Below are 19,361 nucleotides of genomic sequence, written 5' to 3'. Positions count from 1 at the left end.
TTCAGCAGAAACCAAATAGACCATGTGGTCAAAACTCATCTTCTGTTAAATGATTACCCATCTCCACTCATGGCAAGAGATGTCAAAAACTTTGCCATCAGGCAGTTTTCTCTAGCCAACTCCTCAGCCCATTTGATATTTTTAGGCCACTGCAAAGGTACTGGAAAGAGCCTGGTCTCGGAGTCAGACCTGGATCTGAACCTGGTCTCGAACACTTTCTGGCTGTGTGACGCTGGGACAGTGAACTAACTAACCTCTCTGTGTTTCTGTTCTTATCTTTGTAATGACAGCAACAGTACAGTCCTTTTCCCCAAAGGTAGGTTTCTATTAGGGAATAGTCAACTCTGGGCAGGATGATATCTGTGGATGTTGTCCTATAACAGAAGCTTTTTAATTTTAATCATACGAAGATTTTGAATGCACCTGTTGGTGATAATTCCCAAAGAAAGAGGAAATGGGGGAGCAAGTCAAAGTGGTAAGTAATGCTGCAGCAGCCCTCCTTCCCGGGCCCCACATTCCAGCGTCCTCTGGACTATCCTACCCTGAGTGCTGGAGGGAGCCATAAGGGCTAGTGACATGAAGCTGGTATATCTCTGAGAAACACACGATGATTAATAAAGGCTACCAAGGTTCTATTTTGTCCCAGTCATCTAAGCCACAGTTGGAACACTGAATTAGGAATCACATGAACATTTGGTGAGAGAACCAGAAATGAGGGATGGGTGGAGAAACGCCTCTTAGAATGCATGTCAAGCAAAGTAAAGCACATTAATGAACAGCTGATTGAAATGCATGGAGGTGATCCTGTAAAGTTACTACTGAACAAAGAATGATGCATGTAAATTCATTGTGCAATACTTCTTATTGCTACTGTTCAGAAGCTCATGGATATTCTCAGTCAGGTGCCGTCTTTGCTAGTGTGTTACAGAAGAAAATGCGAATTCTGTGTCATCATATCATAGCCCAGGAAGCTCTAGCCTAGCTCCCCAGTCTCAACTCAGGTTCCTCCTTCCAGCCTCCCACCTGTCAGTTCCAGAACAGGCCAAGCTGGAGTCCCCATCAGGGCTGCTACATTCTCGTTCTCTGGCCAATTGTGTGGCTGGCTTCGGGACACGCTTCAGATCTCGGCTAAACTGTCACCTCCTAAGAGAGGTCTGTCTCTGCTGTCATTCATTACACAATCCTAGTTAATTACTTTCGGGAGTAAACAACATGACTCTGTGGAATTTCTTTCTTCCCTCTTCCTTTTTCCTAGGTGGGGAGTGAAGATTTCAACAGACCACATACTTAAAGCACTACAGGGCAGGAGCCTTCTGCTTTCAGTACAGAATGGTCCATGTTCCAATCTTGACTTTGCTGCCGACTAACAGTGACATTTTGAATAAATGGTATAACGTTCCTTATAAACGATGTAGTGGGCATTAAGTGAGAGCAAGTACGAGAAGCACTTAGCACAGGGCCTGGTGCAGAGTCAATGCTGAATGAAAAGTCGGTGATTTCAGTACAACACTGGGCCCTTACTATGTGTAAATTCCTTCCTTGCTCTCTGTGAAGATCGATAGTCCCCGTTTACTAATCTGTGGTTACGTTAACTGATTAAATGAAGTCCATTAAAAATCAGAGTCAGGAATCTTCGGAAAGACTAACAATTGCAATGGGAATGCACTGCCATTTCCCTTAACACATACATTTCCTCAATCTTATCCAATCACTAGTACAGAGTCAATCCAAAGAACTTGGAAACCAGAAATACACTGTGAAACTAGGCTGAATATGTGTTTGGTAGAAACAGGTATGGGATTCATTATAAGGGAATCTGATGATACATTCTTATCAGATCTCCAGACATAAAGCAAGTGAGTAGTGACTGCAATCTTCTCAAGTCCAATCCTAAGGCTTCCTCCCTGACCACAGCTCTTCCCGCTCTGTGTACGGAGACTTGCCTGGCCACACCCGTTCCACAGCCTGGCGTACGCCCTCCACCTGCAAGTCTTCCCTTTCCTGTTCTGTTCAACAGTCTGTGCAGTCCCATCCCTTGAGACCCGGCCCGTGAAGCTGTTCCTTAAACAATGATCCTTGCCAGATTTGCATCTTGAGACCCTGCAGGATTTCCTGCTTACTACCACACCAAGACGGAGTTCAAAGAAGCCTGTGTGATGAAACATCCATGTTTTGACTTGAACGCACACACCCCCACTGTTTGTCTGCCTTTCCCTCTTTTGGGTTGCAGGGGTATCTGGCACACTTTAAATCTCATTCAGTCTTCAAGACGATCCTACGCAGTACGTTTTCGCATGACCTGCATCTGCAGGTGTGAACACTGGCACAGAGAAGTTGGCATGCCCAGGGCTGTGTGATGGTGTGTGGAGGAGCAGAATCTGGAGCCTCATCCTGATGATGACTCCACAAGTAAAATGTTTGACAAGTATATCAATTATTAAGAGGGCTGAATGCGAAAATGCATTTATTTATTTTTTGAGAAGGAGTTTTGCCCTCATCACCCAGGCTGGAGTGCAATGGCAGGATCTTGGCCCCCTGCAACCTCCACCTCCCAGGTTTAGGTGATTCTCCTACCTCAGCCTCCTAAGAAGCTGGGATTATAGGCACCTGCTACCAGGCCCAGCTAATTTTTATATTTTTAGCAGAGATGGGGTTTCACCATGTTGGCCAGGATGGTTTTGGTTTTGAACTCCTGACCTCAGGTGATCCACTCACCTCAGCCTCCCAAAGTGCTGGGATTACAGGTGTGAGCCACCAAGCCCAGCTGAAAATGCATATAATATATACTGTACGCTATGCCTTTACCATATGCCAGGGACCACTCTATTATTACTTTTTTAAAGACCAGGTCTTACTATGTTGAGCAGGCTGGAGTGCAGTGGCCATTCACAGGCATGATCATCGCACACTACAGTTTTGAACTCCTGGGCTCAAGCAATTTTCCTGACTCAGCCTCCCAAGTAGTGGGAACTATAGGTGTGCACCACTGTGCCCAGTAGGACAACTCTGGCTGCTGGGGAATAAAGGATTGAATAAGAGTGAGAAGACTCTGCTCTTATAAAGTATCCAATGAATGTATTAGTCTCATTCCCTTTCCTTCTATTTCTTGTGCATATCTTTCCAGTTGAGAGTAGAACTAGCCTCATGTAATTCTATCTTTCTTTTTGTGCCTATATAGGAAATTATATTTGTATATAATTAAGGTGGGTGAAGGTAATCAATATTTACTAGGCCTCAATACTAGTTCTAGATCACTGGGGTTTATGTTACCTTTACAGTGGCTTTATTCAATCTCAGCCTGTTAAGAACATGTTATTATTCCTATTGACCAGACATAGAAAGCTAACTGGCACAGGCAAGATCCTAACCCAAGTCTGCTAGTCTCCACAGACCACGCTCTTTCTGCTATGCTGTGGACCTTGATCAGCAAATTGTTTCTGAAAGGGCCAGTAAATATGTATCTTTGGCTTTGGAAGCGAAAAGGACTCTGTTACAACTACTTAATTTCTGTTTTTGTAGCCTCAAAGCAGCTGTCAATCTAAATAACAAGCAGAGAGACACTCTATAAAAGAAAATATATTTGGGAATTAAATATTGTAATGGGAATACGCATGTCATAGTAAAGTATGCATGCATTCAGGGTGGTAAAGAAGATAAACTTTTTTTTTTTTTTTTCTTTTGAGACAGAGTCTTTCTCTGTCACCCAGACTGGAGGGCAGTGGCACGATCTCAGCTCATTGCAACCTCTGCCTCCTGGGTTCAAGAGATTCTCCTGCCTCAGCCTCCTAAGTAGCTGGTATTACAGGTGTTCACCACCACGCCCAGCTAATTTTTTTTTTTTGTATTTTTTTCTTTTTTTTTTGAGACGGAGTCTCGCTCTGTCGCCCAGGCTGGAGTGCAGTGGCCGGATCTCAGCTCACTGCAAGCTCTGCCTTCCGGGTTCACACCATTCTCCTGCCTCAGCCTCCCGAGTAGGTGGGACTACAGGCACCCGCCACCTCGCCCGGCTAGTTTTTTTGTACTTTTTAGTAGAGACGGGGTTTCACCATGTTCGCCAGGATGGTCTCAATCTCCTGACCTCGTGATCCGCCTGTCTCGGCCTCCCAATGTGCTGGGATTACAGGCTTGAGCCACCGCGCCTGGCCTTTTTTGTATTTTTAACAGAGATTTTTGCCATGTTGGCCAGGATGATTTCGATCTCCTGACCAGGTGATCCATCTGCCTCGGCCTCCCAAAGTGCTGGGATTACAGGTGTGAGCCAGCGTGCCCAGCCAAAGATAAACATTTTTAAAGGAAAAAATAAGGAGGAGTACATAACTATTTTGAGTAATTATCTTTGGCTACAAAGATCAATAATAAGGATGACGCTGGTCCAAGGCTGGAGACACAGATGTCCTTGCACAAATGTTTTTGTGTAAGGTTGTGAGGTCTTTGTGCAAGGCGGTGGTTTTTGTAGAGTCTGTTTCGTTATCAGGCATGTAAGTGTGAGAATCGTGCCTTCGTGGCCTTCCCCTATTTATCAGGGTTTTCTCATATTAGTGATTCCATCTTGATCCTGACAACTTTCATACAGCCACGGACAAAATAAAAATGAATGCTGTGGCTGTGAGCCCATACAACTTTATTAGCGGACACTGCAATTAGAATTTCATATGATTTTCATGTGCCACAAAATAGACCTGTCTTCAAGTTTTCTCAACTATCTGAAAATGTAAAAACCCAGCTTGGGACATACAAAAATGGGCAAGGGGGTCAACTCCTGCTGTCAATAATTAAACATTCAATGAACAGATACTAAATAGACGTTGAAAAGGGTTAAAAAAGAAAACCATTGTTTCCTCCCTATATTCGCCCGGCCACTCTAACTTAATCCTGGGTTTGTTGACAAGGGCTGTGTTTTCTATTTCTTTTGTTCCCTCCCTTGAGCCTTGCTAGAGGTGAGCCTGTTTGCATTGAGCTGGGTACAAAGTCTGTGCTTCATAAACGTTGGCTCAATAAGCAAAGCAGAACGATGCCTACTGAGATGGGCTATTTCTCTTGGATAATTGTCTTCATGGAGATTCCCTTCACTTGGAGCAGTCCCCAGGGCTCTGCCGACCAATTCAGGGACCCTCTGTGCCATTCGGATTCAAATACGTCTGACCTGCTGTGGTGAAATGTCAAATATGCAGTAAAGGAGATGGCGGCAGGCAAGGGCTCAAGGGAACAAGGAGGGGCTATTGAAGCATAATGGTGGATGACAGGGAACAGCTTACAGTGAGACAGAAGGAGGAGGAGGCTGGTCTCTTTCTCTATGTGATGTCACTGGCAGCCCCAGGGGAAAGTGTAGGATAACAGGTCAGGATCCAGGCAACAATAGGGATTTAAATAAGCCACTGGTGGTACATCACTGCCTGTCCCCTTTTCCCTGCTGTCTAAGGGCTTTCTCCATCAGGGCACTTCTGCATCCAAATGGCTTGTGTCTGTAGGTCTTCCTTGACAGCAGTCTGAGGCTAGGATCCTTTGTTCCACTGAAGCATCCCCAGAGCCCAACATGGGGTCTGACATTATACACAGTTAATAATAATAATAATACTAAAAAGTCCACTTGGGGAGGCCAAGTTGGGTGGATCACAAGGTCAAGAGATCGAGACCATCCTGGCTAATACAATGAAACCCCATCTCTACTAAAACTACAAAAAATTAGCCGGGTGTGGTAGCACACATCTGTAGTCCCAGCTACTCTGGAGGCTGAGGTAGGAGAATCGCTTGAACCTGGGAGGCAGAGGTTGCAGTAAGCTGAGATCACACCACTGCACTCTAGCCTGGGCGACAGAGTCCCGCACAAAAAAAAAAAAAAAAAAAAAAAAAAAAGAAATCTTGGTTGAATGTCCTGTCCACAAATTCAAGCAGCTATGGAGTCTAGGAGTTCAGTCATGGTTAGAAAAATAGGGTATAGGTAATGAAGAGGGAAAGCAGGTTCAGAGTGGCTGCATTGCAAATGGTGCCTTTATAATGCAGGCTTTGGAAGGAAACGAGGACATGCCTGTCCAGTATAAAGGGGTCACCTGCTTGGTTTTAGAAACTACTGAAGGAGGAGTCTCACTCTAGAGGTTCTAATTTAAGTGGTTTGAGATAAGCCCTGGATGCCAGGATTATTTCAAATCTCCCAGGTGATTCCAACACGCAGCCATGATTGCCAGTACTATTGTAAATTTAGTAGACAGAACGATGTTGTTATGATGGTCCATAGCCCTCTAACCTTATAGACTGCAGAGGGAGCTAGAAAAATCCCCAGAGCTAAGTAACTGCTTGATATGGTTTGGCTGTGTCCCCAGCCAAATCTCATCTTGAATTGTAATCCCCATAACCCCTACATGCCTAAGGAGAGATATGGTGAGAGGTGACTGAATCATGGGAGCGGGGGACAGTTTCCTCTATGCTGTTCTTGTGACAGTGAGTGAGTTCTCACGAGATCTGATGGTTTTATAAGGGGCTCTTCCACCTTTGATGCTCACTCTTCTCTCTCCTGCCGCCATGTGAAGAAGGTCCTTGCTTCCCCTTCACCTCCCACCATGACTGTAAGTTTCCTGAGGCCTCCCCAGCCCTGTGGAACTGTGAGTCAATTAAACCTCTTTCCTTTACAAATTACCCAGTCTCCGGTATTTTTTTTTTTAATAGCAGTGTGAGAATGGATTCATATACTGCTCTACCAACCACTTTCAAACACTGAAGGCCCAAGAAGAGATTGGAAGGCAGGCTTAAGCACTGGGCTCTGACATTTACTGGTTCTGCTAACTTGCGAAATCAACGAACCTTGCTGAGCCTCCATCGGCTTCCTCTGTAGAATGGGAATTACATGAGCTAGTGCACATGAAAGCACGAATCAAATCTAAGCAATTAGTACTGTGAACCTGAGAGGCCCCAAAGAAATCAAGTGCCTCTTCCCATCACAAATATGTCTTCAAGGAAACCATGTGCTGAATGATGGCCAGATTATTTTCCTTATGTCAGGAAGAGTTAGGATTCAGGGGAGTTAGGATCATATCCTTCCTTCTTTCCCTTCTACTGCACACGGAACCATACAGGTGCCTGGGTGCTTGGGTCGTAACTCCTGTTAGCTCTTGCAATGCTAAAGACCTGAGTGAGTGACAGAGAAAACCCCTGACCTTGTATGGGTTAGCAGAGTGGGGCAGACACATTTTCAGGAATGGCCACCCCTGTGTAGCTACTAAGCCAGGTCAATTCACTTAACCAGGTGTTGGAATGTTGGAGCCAGGCAGAGTTAGCCACAGCAAGGAAACGTCTTTGTTTCACTTGGCCACTGGTCAACGATCCATGGCTTCAGACGCCTGGACCTTTTAGTCAGAGATCATCTCCCTAAATTGAAAAAGCTCAAGTTGGGTTCCTATGAAGTAGCTCCTTGGCAAAATACTGATTCTTTGCAAATACACAGACTGTATGCCCAACACACAAAACAAACAAGCAAGACACATGCATACATAAACACGCACACATCTGTTTAATTTAAAATTTTATCTCGATTGTAAACTGACACATTTGGCAAATTTAAATTTTGATCTATCAGAATTTAAAATATCCATAACATTTAATATAGCAGTACCGCAATAGCTTAGGAGCTATTGTGTATGAATACTTGACTAAGCAAACAAACATGGGTAATGAGAAGACTTATGTATGGTATTGTTTATAATTGAGGGGAAAACCTAGGGATAGCTAAAATACCAACTCATAGAAAATGGAATAAATGAATTACAGTACCTCCAGCAAATGGCAAACTATGCAGTTCTTAATAAGAAAGAAGAAAATATACCATTGTATTAATGTAGAAGATACCCAATATTTTATTTTTTAGTAAACAAGTCTAGTCTATTCAAAAAGAATATGCATATATAGAGAGAAGCAGATAATTACATATGTGGAAGGCAAACTGTCAACAGTACTTACTTTCAGGGAATGTGAAAAATATATATTATTGGCTGGGCGCGGTGGTTCATACCTGTAATCCCAGCACTTTGGGAGGCCGAGGCGGGTGGATCACCTGAGGTCAGGAGTTCGAGACTAGCCTGGCCAATATGGCGAAACCCCATCTCTACTAAAAGTACAAAAATTAGCCAGGTATGGTGGCATGCGCCTGTAGTCCCAGCTACTTGGGAGGCTGAGGCAAAAGAATTGCTTGAACTTGGGAGGTGGAGGTTGCAGTGAGTCTAGATCGTGCCACTGCACTCTATCCTGGGTGATGAGAGTGAGACTCCATCTCAAAACACATTATGTATATATATTATTATTGTATTTCAGCAGTATGCTGGTAAATGTTCAACAACTGACTCTGCAGAAAGAAAGAAGACCCCTGATGGTAGTGTTTTCCAATTTCCAGGCTATAATAGTCCCACCAGGGAAGATATCAAACTACCAATGCGATGCTACTGAACGGTTATGAAGAGATGTGCAGCAGGACCCCACTGCACGGCATTTCCACCATACAGACACAGCAGATGCAAACAACCTTAGAAGCACAGAGAGTAAAGTGATTCGGAAGTAACAGGTTTTAAGAGTTTTGAGTATTTGTTACCTTTGTTTTTCAAATGACATATTTCATTGTAAGTTTACATCATTCGATTTTTATTTATTTATTTATTTTTGAGACAGAGTCTTGCTGTGTCGCCCAGGCTGGAGTGCAGTGATGTGATCTCAGCTCACTGCAACCTCTGCCTTCCTGGTTCAAGCGATTCTCCTGCCTCAGCCTCCTGAGTAGCTGGGACTACAGGCATGTGACCCCATGCTGGGGTAATTTTTGCATTTTTAGTAGAGATGGGGTTTTCCACGTTGGCCAGGCTGGTCTCGATCTCTTGGCCTCAAGTGATCTGCCCGCCTTGGCCTCCCAAAGTGCTGGGATTACAGGCGTGAGCCACCGTGCCTGGCCTTGATTTTTAATAGTGGCTATGTTTAACAATTGGATCCCATATTTTCTAAAAATTTAACTATAGGCTTTCACTAGCAGATGTGACCTAGGAACCCAGCACATCACTGCATTTCCAGACTATTTGTCCTTTATAACAAATGTCAATATGAGTTGTCAAAATTCTATTAATAATAGTCTATTAACAGACAATTAAAAATAGTATTAAAAAATCCCATTCTTCAGTGGTAATCTAGAATCAGAAACTATTGATTCACTAACAACTGGCAATGTCTACAGTGGAGTTTTAAAGCAACTGAACCACTCTTTCTGAAAGAGTGGGTGTAATTGCTTTCTTTACTTCTAGACTTTATAAGATCTCCAATATGCACATATGAATCTCCAAAGGGTAGACACAGAATGCAGGCGCGATCTCGGCTCACTGCAAGCTCCTCCTCCCAGGTTCAAGCGATTCTCCTGCCTCAGGCTGGGACTACAGGCGTGTGCCACCTTGCCCAGCTAACTTTTTTTTTTTTTTTGTATTTTTAGTAGAGACGGGGTTTCACCATGTTAGCCAGGATGGTCTTTATCTCCTGACGTTATGATCTGCCTGCCTTGGCCTCCCAAAGTGCTGGGATTATAGGTGTGAGCCACCGCGCCTGGCCTCTGTTCACAATTTCTAAACACACATTCGCATCCCTTGCAATGACTTCTGGAATTAGTCTAGAAAACGCTAGTCCAGGGGTCATGATGCTAGTGCAGGGCTCATGATGAATTCTGGATCTCAATCATGGAAGAGGCTCAAGCCATACTAACTTTTTTTGCAGATATGCAAACACTTCTCTATTAGACTATAAACTTTTTGAAGGAAGGTTCTTGGTATTATCCGTTGGAAAAAAAAAAAAAACACACACAGTTTTCAACCCTATCCTTGCCAGTATTATAGGTATTCCGTAGCATGTAATGAATGAATAAATTATATTTAAATGTAGTTTCTCTGGATGCAATTATTACAGACAGAAATCACCCAATCACAGTATTCTTTCAGAACATGAAGAGATCTTAGTTCCTGACAGCAGAGACAATTAAGATGCAGAGAAATGAAGGGACTTACCCAGGGTCCCAGAATGCTGGATGTCAGAGGCGGAAGTAAGTTGAGCCTAGGTTGCGTATTCTATTTATCCCACTAAGCTATTTGTTTAACAGTCCTTTGGCAAACTGTCCAATGTTTTCTCCTTTTGAATCTCTGCCACAAAATTTTCCATGGTATCTGACTTAACTGCCCATCACCTTCCATGGTTTGCTCCAACCTCAGAGGTCAGTCCTTAAGCATTCCGATTTTGTTGTCCTGCAGAGAAGGATTCCTAGAGAAATTCTTCCTCCCTCCCTAAACAGCCAGGTCTCTCTCTGCCTGTCTCTGCCCTAATTTGGGGGCTGGATGAAACACGATACATTTTATTTTTAAATTGTTTTAAAAAGCACATTCTCTGGCTAGTCTTACGCCCTTCAACTTGGGGAGGATGCACCTTGTACTTGAGTTGCCTTTGGGATCCCATGCAAATAAACCTATCTGCAAACATGCCATCTTCTTTCTACAGATCTGCCTTCCCTCACCTCATTCTCCCATCCTCTGCTATGTTTAGCCCTCCTTCCCCTTTTCTTTGCTGTTGTTTTTAAGATATTCATCCATCAGCTTAGGAACTGAAGACAGCTGAATCTCAATGAGCCTGTCAAAATCCTAGGTGTATTTTTGTTGTTGTTGTTTTCTAAGTCCTGCTCACAGCGGAATGCTGGGTGAATGACAGCTTTTTGCATCTAGGAGATGATGCCTGGGCAGAGTGGCTAGAAACGGAGCCATCTCCGTGCAAGACTGTGAAAGACGCGCCCGTAATTCCACCTGAACAGTTATGGGCAAGAGCTTTGTGCTAGGATCTGCCTGGTTATCCATCCGAAGCTGCGGTGGCTCAGTAGCTTCTGGAATTAAGTTGGGAACAGCTCTAGTAAGAAGGGAAGGAGATAAATGGGAGATGGTGGAAAGATCTTCTCTAATCTTTTGTGGCCATGTAGGCTTTGTAAAAGCAGACTGGGAAAGAAAAGCAAACAAAGAGAACGGGGGAACCTGACTGGCCCTTGTAAGAGGAAAAGTCTAGTTTGTAAGATAATTCAAGGAATTAACAAAGCCCACGCACGCTATGGTGCCTGGTGTGATGCCTGGTGGAATGAGTGAATGAATGAATGTGTAGTGAAGAGGCCGTGTTTGATGTCTGCGGTTGAATCTGAATTACCTGAAAAGAGTTATTCAGTTGGGCTGTGGTTAGGAGGATAAATACGAATCACAACCAACTTCCTAAAGCACTTTGGTTTACCAGGCACACAAGGCTGCACGACCACAAGGGAGCCTCTGAGTGGGTTCCGAGGTCCCCAGCTCGCAGATGAGAAGCCCAAGCCTCCCTGAGCTTGGGGAAGCTTTCTAAAAAAGGCACAGAATTTAAAAGCAACAAAGCCAGGTCTTGAAGGTAGAGCTTCCAACACAAACATCTCGTATGCTTTTTCTGGGGATTTTCAAAGTAAAACACAGCGAGGAAGCTGATAGTCGAACTAAATAGTCACTTTTTTTTCCTAATGTGATACAAAAAGCTAACCTTTTCAGATAGTAAAGAGATACAGGAAACGCTGCTAGGTAGCTGGATTACACCTGGGGAAAGTAAAATACTCGTTCTTTCTGACCGAAGGGCTTGGGAGACCTTAGCAAACCCCAGTCAGTCACATAACCTCCTTTTTCCAGTGGGTAAATCTCATTTCCTGATAGAGCAAGTAGCAGAAAAATGCAAGAGGAGAAAGATTAAGATTTACTAAGTACTTATTTTGTACCCTCAATCAGGCTAGGCTCATTAAACAAGTTCCAACATTAATTGCTAATCCTCACATACTAGGTTTGTTATGTCTTTTGTTTTTTGTTTTTTGTTTTTTTTTTTGAGACAGAGTCTTAGTCTGTCGCCCAGTTAGAATGCAGTGGCGTGATCTTGGCTCACTGCAACCTCTGCCTCCTGGGTTCAAGCAATTTTCTACCTCAGCCTCCCGAGTAGCTGGGATTATAGGCACCCACCACCATGCCCAGCTAACTTTTTGTATTTTTAGTAGAGATGGGGTTTCACCATCTTGGTCAGGCTGGTCTTGAACTCCTGACCTCGTGATCCACCCACCTCGTGACCTCCCAAAGTGCTGGGATTACAGGCGTGAGTCACCGCGCCTAGTCTTGTCCTATCTTAAAAACGGAGAGAACTGAGGTTCAAGGAGTGAAGCGACTTGGCCAAGTGCATACGAAGATGAAATGTACTGCAGCTGTAACCCAGATCTGCCTGGGTTCTTAACATCCAGCTGAAGGCATACGACAGGAGGCTCTTGCTGGAGATATCCTTTTTGGAGGCTTCAGATGTGTTGGGATTTAGGGTGGCAGGTTCTCTCCAGTGGTGTCCTCAGTTTCCATGAGAATGTACATGTCTGGATGACTCATTCACTGTATGGCACAATCCTTGGTTTTAAAGCGACACATCCCCATCGTGAAAGCCAATGCATTTTGATGTTGCCTAAGTGCTTTCATCATAATCACTCAGTGTCACTGGCTTATTTAAATGAACACATCACTTCAACAGGGCTTTCCCCTTTCTGCTCTGCCCTTTCAGTACCAGCGAGGAGGGAAGTAACTCACTGCCTTGGCATATCAAGGGGGAACTGGAGGTGGTTTATGTGCTCCTGTGTCTCCTGATGCTACATTCTATAGCAAATAGGGACGGGCAGGAGGAGACATGCCATTTTGGTCGTAATAAATTCCCCAGTGTGCTACATTCTTCTTTTCCCTGCAAACCGGGATTGATGACCAGTGGCTTTTGTTTTACACAGGTAACCATGATCTTGATGCAGCATCCCTGAGGCACTGCAGTATATTTCTATGTGACATTTTCTATTATATATTTTGGAAGAGAGAAACGAAATGTATACACCAGGGTTTTCCTGAGACTTCCTTTCTCCCACCCAGAAACATGGGTGTCTCCACCTCCATGAAAGTTTGGAGGGAACGTGTCTGAAAATCCAGGCACAAAAGATCAACATGGGGTGACCGGTCACTTGCCAGAGGAAAGCACGTGGAGCCCCCGTCCCTGGCCTGCTGTGGGTTCATGGAGGGTTCAGTCTCCAAGGCTCTGAGGAAACAGCGTCTGGGAGAGCTTGCTGGGACAGGAAACGGAGTGCCATGTTTAATCAGAGCAGGCCCTTGGATATTTCTGCCCCAGAAACATCCTAGAGGCTTCCTGTAGGGCAGAATCCCAGTCTCCTGCACAGAACCAGTCAATCAGACTCTTGAAGGGCAGAGCCTGGGAATCTCCATTGTTGGAAAGTGTTTAATCTTGAAGCCATTAAAGTTCAAGCAAGACAGGTTGGTAGTTAACACCACAGCCTCCTTAATTTTTCAGCGTTGCAGCCTTCAATGCTCCAACCTTCAGTTTCCTCTGGCATAGAATACAGATAAGCACGGCACCTGCCTCATGGGGTAAGTGTGAGGATCAAAGGTGACTGACACCCATAAAGCACCTAACATGGTGACTGGCTAATACTCAGCTGATCTATAGAGGCACTGGCTTACCCATTATTGAAAAAGTGAAATACCTCCTGACCTGCTAAGAGAACCACTGCTCTGATGCCCTCAGCTGCCTTTCCCCAACCTGGCCCCTCTCAGGAACTCCTCAGACTTCCCCACCATCCAGCAACTAAAGGGTTAATGCCCAACACAGCATGGGAAGACTCCAGGGTGGGGCTCTGGGGCCTGTGAAGGGCTGGTGGTTGGCATTCTTCAACTGCAACCTCTGTTACCTGGTAAGCATTACAGGAAAAAAAAATTACATAGCACAAAGCATATCTAATACTCAGACAGATGTTAGCTAAGGAGTATCTCCGTCTCTCAGGATGGCCTTCAATAGAGGTCTCCCTGGCTGCCTGCCACCTCTGGACATTGATGCTGGACTTTCTTTCCTTGTTCTCCTCCAGCTTTGACCCCCATTCTGACCCCATCTATGAACTCTCACCTCTGCAAGCTTGACTCATATCCCTTCTCCTTTGTTCTCTGGGGCCCTGTGTTTGCATTAGACTCTTCTGGAGTCTGACCATCAGCTCTCAGAGTTTTGATCTCTTTTTGGCTGATCCCACTACAGACTGGCCTCAGCCTCCAGGGCAGGCTTCACCTATCACTTTTAGGTGGTACTGTCCCCAGAGCCAGATACCTGTCCCAACCCACCTCATCTGCTGGTCTCAGATGCCAAGTTCCAGCGCTTCTTGGTCTCACCCACCCTACTGTTCCCTGAGTTCCACATTCTAGTCTGATAAAGATCAGGAGTCTGCATCCTTTGAGAATGGGATACCACAGCAGTGGCAATGAGGATGGAGGAGAGAGGCAGAAGGATCCAGAAGCATTTCAAAGATAGACACTGATGGGAATTGAGCCTCAGAAGGAAGAGGCTGCTCTAGTTTCACTGCTTATATACTCCATGAGGTCATGGACTGTGTCTGCCACAGCTAGCATAGGGCTTCGTACACAGTAAGCATTGAAGAGATAGCTGGTGAACAAGAAGGGCTGATGGATGAATGAAGGACACCAATAACAGAGAAAGAAACTAAAAAGGAGACGCAAGTTTGTGGCTAGTAACAAGGTAGAATAATGGATTTTATTTTAGACATATGGTTAGAGATCTGTAGTCCTCAAAAGAGCTGATTACCAACTATTTCTACATTTTCTCCTGCCAGGCACATGTGGTCCTCAAAAGTGCTGATTAGCAAATATTTCTGCCTTTTCTCCTGCCAGGCACATGGTAGACTGCCCTTGCCCACACTCTATGAAGGGAGGCATGGCCACACAACATGCTTAGCCAATGAAATATGAAATTGTATCACTTCTAAACAAAAAACGTTAAAGAGATAATATGACTTCTGCTACTTTCCCACCACATACATGGAAGTGTGCATGGAGATGAATCCTGAATACCTACAGTGAACCCAGATCCCTGAAGACCTCAAGTGGACGTGGAATGTGATCGGCAAAAATACATATCCGTTGTGTTAAGAAACTGAAAAGTTGGGGTTGTTACTGAAGGATGATCTCTGGTCCGTATTAACAGAGCCAGGGAACCTACAGGTCATACTGATAAAGATATCCAATAGGATTTGGATTAGAGGTCAGGAGAGGGGCTTTCTGGTGAGAGATGCCACAGACTGCCATGGCCCAACAGCTACTCCACCTGTGGCTACAGCACCAAGAAGGAACTGGAATGCCAACTGCCCACATACCATCCACTGCTGAATTCAAGCAATCAGGTGGCCTCCTGAGCTTTTGCAGTCTCCTCTCCTGAGAAAGGAGCACTGGGCCCTCACATCACCTTTTGCAACTCTGCCCATACCACCCTGAGAATTTACCTGTGTTGTAGCCCCTTCCAAGGGCTGGCCATGGGCGGTGATTTTTCCACAGGTTTCCAAGGTACCAGTCACTCTGGTTCTCCACCAAGCCCAGGACTTGCTGACCTGTAAAGTACAGAGAATACAAACATCTTAAAAGGAGAAGCCAAGCCATCTGGATCAGTGACTAATGAACACACAGTGTAATGACTAATCATCACAACAATAGTATTCACTTACCGAGAGGTTTTATGAAGTGCCAGCCTCTCACCTCAGAGCTTAACTTGCAATAACATATTTAATTCTCACCATTAGGCAGCTATTTTTATTATTTCCATTTTATAGAGAAGAAATGGAGGCCCAGAACAGTTAATTGATTTGCCCCAGGTCACCTAGTGAATCTGATAAAGCTAGAATCCCAAACCATGCATTCATTCACGCATGTATTTCTTTCCTAACTCATGGAGCACATATTTATTCACCACAATCTTAACCCTAATACCACTCGCCTCCCTAACCGAAAATAAACTACTCAAAGGAACCTGCCCTTGTAGTTATTCTCAAGCATTCCCATTCTGGTATTTCCCGCTGTACATTCATTTACTGGTTTTCTGGGCAAGGACTGAGATCGGTTTCTCACATCAGGGAGGAGGGATTACCTTTGTTTGCTCAGACAAGAGCCCAAAGAGAAGATCCACTCTTTGTCCACCTTCTTACAGGGATTTTGTTCTCACCCTCACTGCTTCCTCTCAAATATATTTATCTTGTGTCAACAAGCATCATGTCAATATCATATCAATACAAGAGTGTTGTCTAGATAACAGCTGCTCCTCTGTCCCCAGAGCTGGCGTTGATGTTGGCCTCAGTCTCTGCTGCATCTTAGCAACTTAGGCAGTTAGCCTTGTAGTCAATCTCTTAGGGCATACATGTCTCTGGGCCTCCACATCAGATCCACAGACAACTCCATCACACAGAAGGTCTTCTCTTGCAATTATAACCAATACCACGTCACAGCCTAGGAAAAAGGCTCACAAAGGACCAGCGATGTGCACAGCTAAAGATGGAGCTAGGATACACATCTACATTTGTTTGAAACAAAGATTCCTCCCACTGTCTCGATACATTATTGCTTATCTTTACAAAAACAAGTATTTGAGGTAGGAATTATCAATCCACTTTTTGTAGAAAGGGAAATTGAGGTTTAGAGAGTTTAAATAACTTGCAGAAGTCACGCAGCTAACAATGACTCTCTTCCACAGCTAACCAATACCTTTTGAATTTACGCTGTTATATTGTTGGCCAATCTGAGAAATAAAGACCTTTCTGACCAAATGAAAGCCCAGCTGCACTTAAGAAAACACAGTGGTGGTTTCGGAACACCACGCTGGGTGATATAGAATCTCCTTCGTAGGATGACAGCTCCCTGAAACGATGGTGTGTGGGTTTGGGGTAGTTTATTTGATCAATTTTATTAAGCTCCTATCTAAATCACCACCCCGGGCACAAATACATAAATTAGAGGCATGGGGAAAACACTACCACCCACTTTGTCATTGTATATGATTACATCTAAAACTTGTAGAATTCCTCAGGAAAACATATCACCAATTCAGGGAGTATATGAATCAATCAATTCCACGTGCAACAAGCTTAGGACATTTGTGCAGAACAATTAGATCCGAAAGGCGTGGTGCCCTTAGTTGGGAAAGCCGTGTGTCCTGTCCTGATGCTATGCCCCAGCTAGAGACCTCATTTAATAACCTCACAATGAGGATGGGACACAAAGGGGAAGTGTCATTGTTGGGGGAGAGGGGTGATACATAATTACTAAGGCCCCAGGTGGGTATCCCAAGGGTTTTTTTTTTTGAGACAGAGTCTCGCTCTGTTGCCAGGTTGGAGTGCAGTGGCACAATCTGGGCTCACTGCAACCTCCGCCTCCTGGCTTCAAGTAATTCCCCTGCCTCAGCCTCCCAAGTAGCTGGAACTACAGGCACGCACCACCACACTCGGCTGATTTTTTGTATTTCAGTAGAGACCGGGTTTCGCCACGTTGGCCACGATGGTCTCGATCTCCCGACCTTGTGATCCGCCCACCTCGGCCTCCCAGAGTGCTGGGATTACAGGCATGAGCCACCGTGCCCAACCTGGGAATGATCTTTTATTGAATTTAGGGTGTCCATCTAAATTTCAGGTAAGGTCATCTTCAGATATCTGAAAGTCCAAATTTATACTGTGGCATCCCATACATTTTATTTTGCCTGTTTACTTCTTCAGACAAATAATTTCATGAGCTACCCTCTTTATTCCTGCCAAATAAAAATAACACTTTTGTTGCCTGTGGTCTAATTTCTTTTTCTTTTTGAGACGAGTCTCATTTGCTGCCCAGGCTGGAGTGCAGGGCATGCGATCGCTGTCAGCCTTCCCAGGGCTGGAGTGCAGTGGTGTGATTTCGCTCACTGCGTGCTCTGCCTCCCGGGTTCACACCATTCTCCTGCCTCAGCCTCCCAAGTAGTTGGGACTACAGGTGCCCGCCACCACGCCTCTGGCTAATTTTTGTATTTTTAGTAGACACGGTTTCACCGTAATAGCCAGGATGGTCTCATCTCCTGACCTTTGTGATCTGCCCACCGCCTCCCAAAGTGCTGGGATTACAGGCGGAGCCAATCACGCCTGCCTGTGTGAATTCAATTTCACCTGCTCATAGGTCTCCTGGCAGGTACTGCCCTGCCCCCTGCCAATCCCCACCCACGTAACTTTTCAAGGCCCGGCTCCAGCATGAAGTCTAAGTGAATAAGCCTGTCCTGAACTTTCAATTACTTTATCTTCATTCTATATTAGATGGAAGACATCACTATTTAGTACTTCCTACTGTTTTATTTTGTTTTGTTTTGAGATGGAGTCTCACTCTGGCTGCCCAGGCTGGAGTGCACATGTGCCATCTCAGCTCACTGCACCTCCGCCTCTCCTGAATTTAGCTTATTCTCTGCCTCAGCCTCCTGGAGTAGCTGGGATTACAGGCTGCCTGGCCACTCATGTCTGGCTAATTTTTGTATTTTAGCAGAGACAGTTTCACTTCCATGGCCTGGCTGATTCTTAATCCCTGACTCTGAGGTGATCCCGGCCCGTCTCCAGCCTCCCAAAGTGCCGGGATTGCATGAGCCACCATGCCTGGCCCCTACTGGTATTTTTGCCATCAGCTGACTTACACCCTATAAAGGATGAAGTTGGTAATATTCAGGCACATGCGCACCTCATTTGTAAATATCCACTTCCTGCATTACTCCAAGGGCAAGATACTACAAGGTGTAGTACTGAACACACAGTAGGTGCTTAATAAATGCCTGTTAAATAACTGACATCTGGTGGGTAAATCTTTCCTGATCGGGTGTGTGTTAGTGTCCCCACAAATCATTTCTCCCTCTCTGCAGTCACCAACATTAACAGACCTTCCACCCAGCTCTGGGAACTCAGGTACCCACCTCCCCTGTATGTAAAACTGCAAAGATGGGGAGGCAGCACCCACCTGGGTTGCTCTACACAAGCCTTAAACTCAAGGTCTTAATCTCCAGAGAAGGAATGATTTTCACGGTTAACCTAAAGTCACGTTATCCCAAAGAATAATATCCAAATTGCTCTTCTCTCAATTTGCACCTGGGCTGCATTGCTTTTGACAGTACCACATAACCCTTTCACGCATGCCAATCCTCTTAAAAAAAAATCCTTCATTAGCAACATGATAGTTAGAACTTTAATATTCATTGATGAGGAAAAAAACAGAATAATCAACAGCTACTGAGACTTCACTTTGCTTTTTAAAAGAAATTCATTAGCTGCCATATCAATGATCAAAACAGTAGTAAGGGTAAGCGATTTTGCTTAGCCTGTCAACGGTGTTGAGTTTTGCTTTCAGGCTGTGCTTTCCCTGCTTCTGTGTGAAGAGGGAACCGTGAACGTCAATATAGTTGGAGATAAAGAGTGTGGACTGGGCGGGGCGTGGTGGCTCACGCCTGTAATCCCAGCACTT

At 44.7% G+C, this 19,361-nt stretch overlaps 1 protein-coding gene across 2 annotated transcripts in view; it reads right to left on the bottom strand.

Moving 5' to 3' along the window:
• The window catches only part of LOC116273200 (LARGE xylosyl- and glucuronyltransferase 1-like), a 45,285-nt gene extending 29,758 nt beyond the window's left edge, over positions 1 to 15,527 (bottom strand). For both annotated transcript variants that reach the window (XM_031662176.1, XM_031662175.1), the window contains exon 1: positions 15,359 to 15,527. In XM_031662176.1, coding sequence (XP_031518036.1) covers positions 15,359 to 15,512 — 154 coding nt within the window. In that variant the 5' untranslated portion in view covers positions 15,513 to 15,527. The remainder of the gene's footprint in view (positions 1 to 15,358) is intronic.
• Positions 15,528 to 19,361: the final 3,834 nt, after the last annotated feature.

This window comes from Papio anubis, unplaced genomic scaffold (genome assembly GCF_008728515.1).
Source record: "Papio anubis isolate 15944 unplaced genomic scaffold, Panubis1.0 scaffold461, whole genome shotgun sequence".
NCBI classification, from domain to species: domain Eukaryota; kingdom Metazoa; phylum Chordata; class Mammalia; order Primates; family Cercopithecidae; genus Papio; species Papio anubis.
This window is presented reverse-complemented; position numbering and strand designations above follow the sequence as displayed.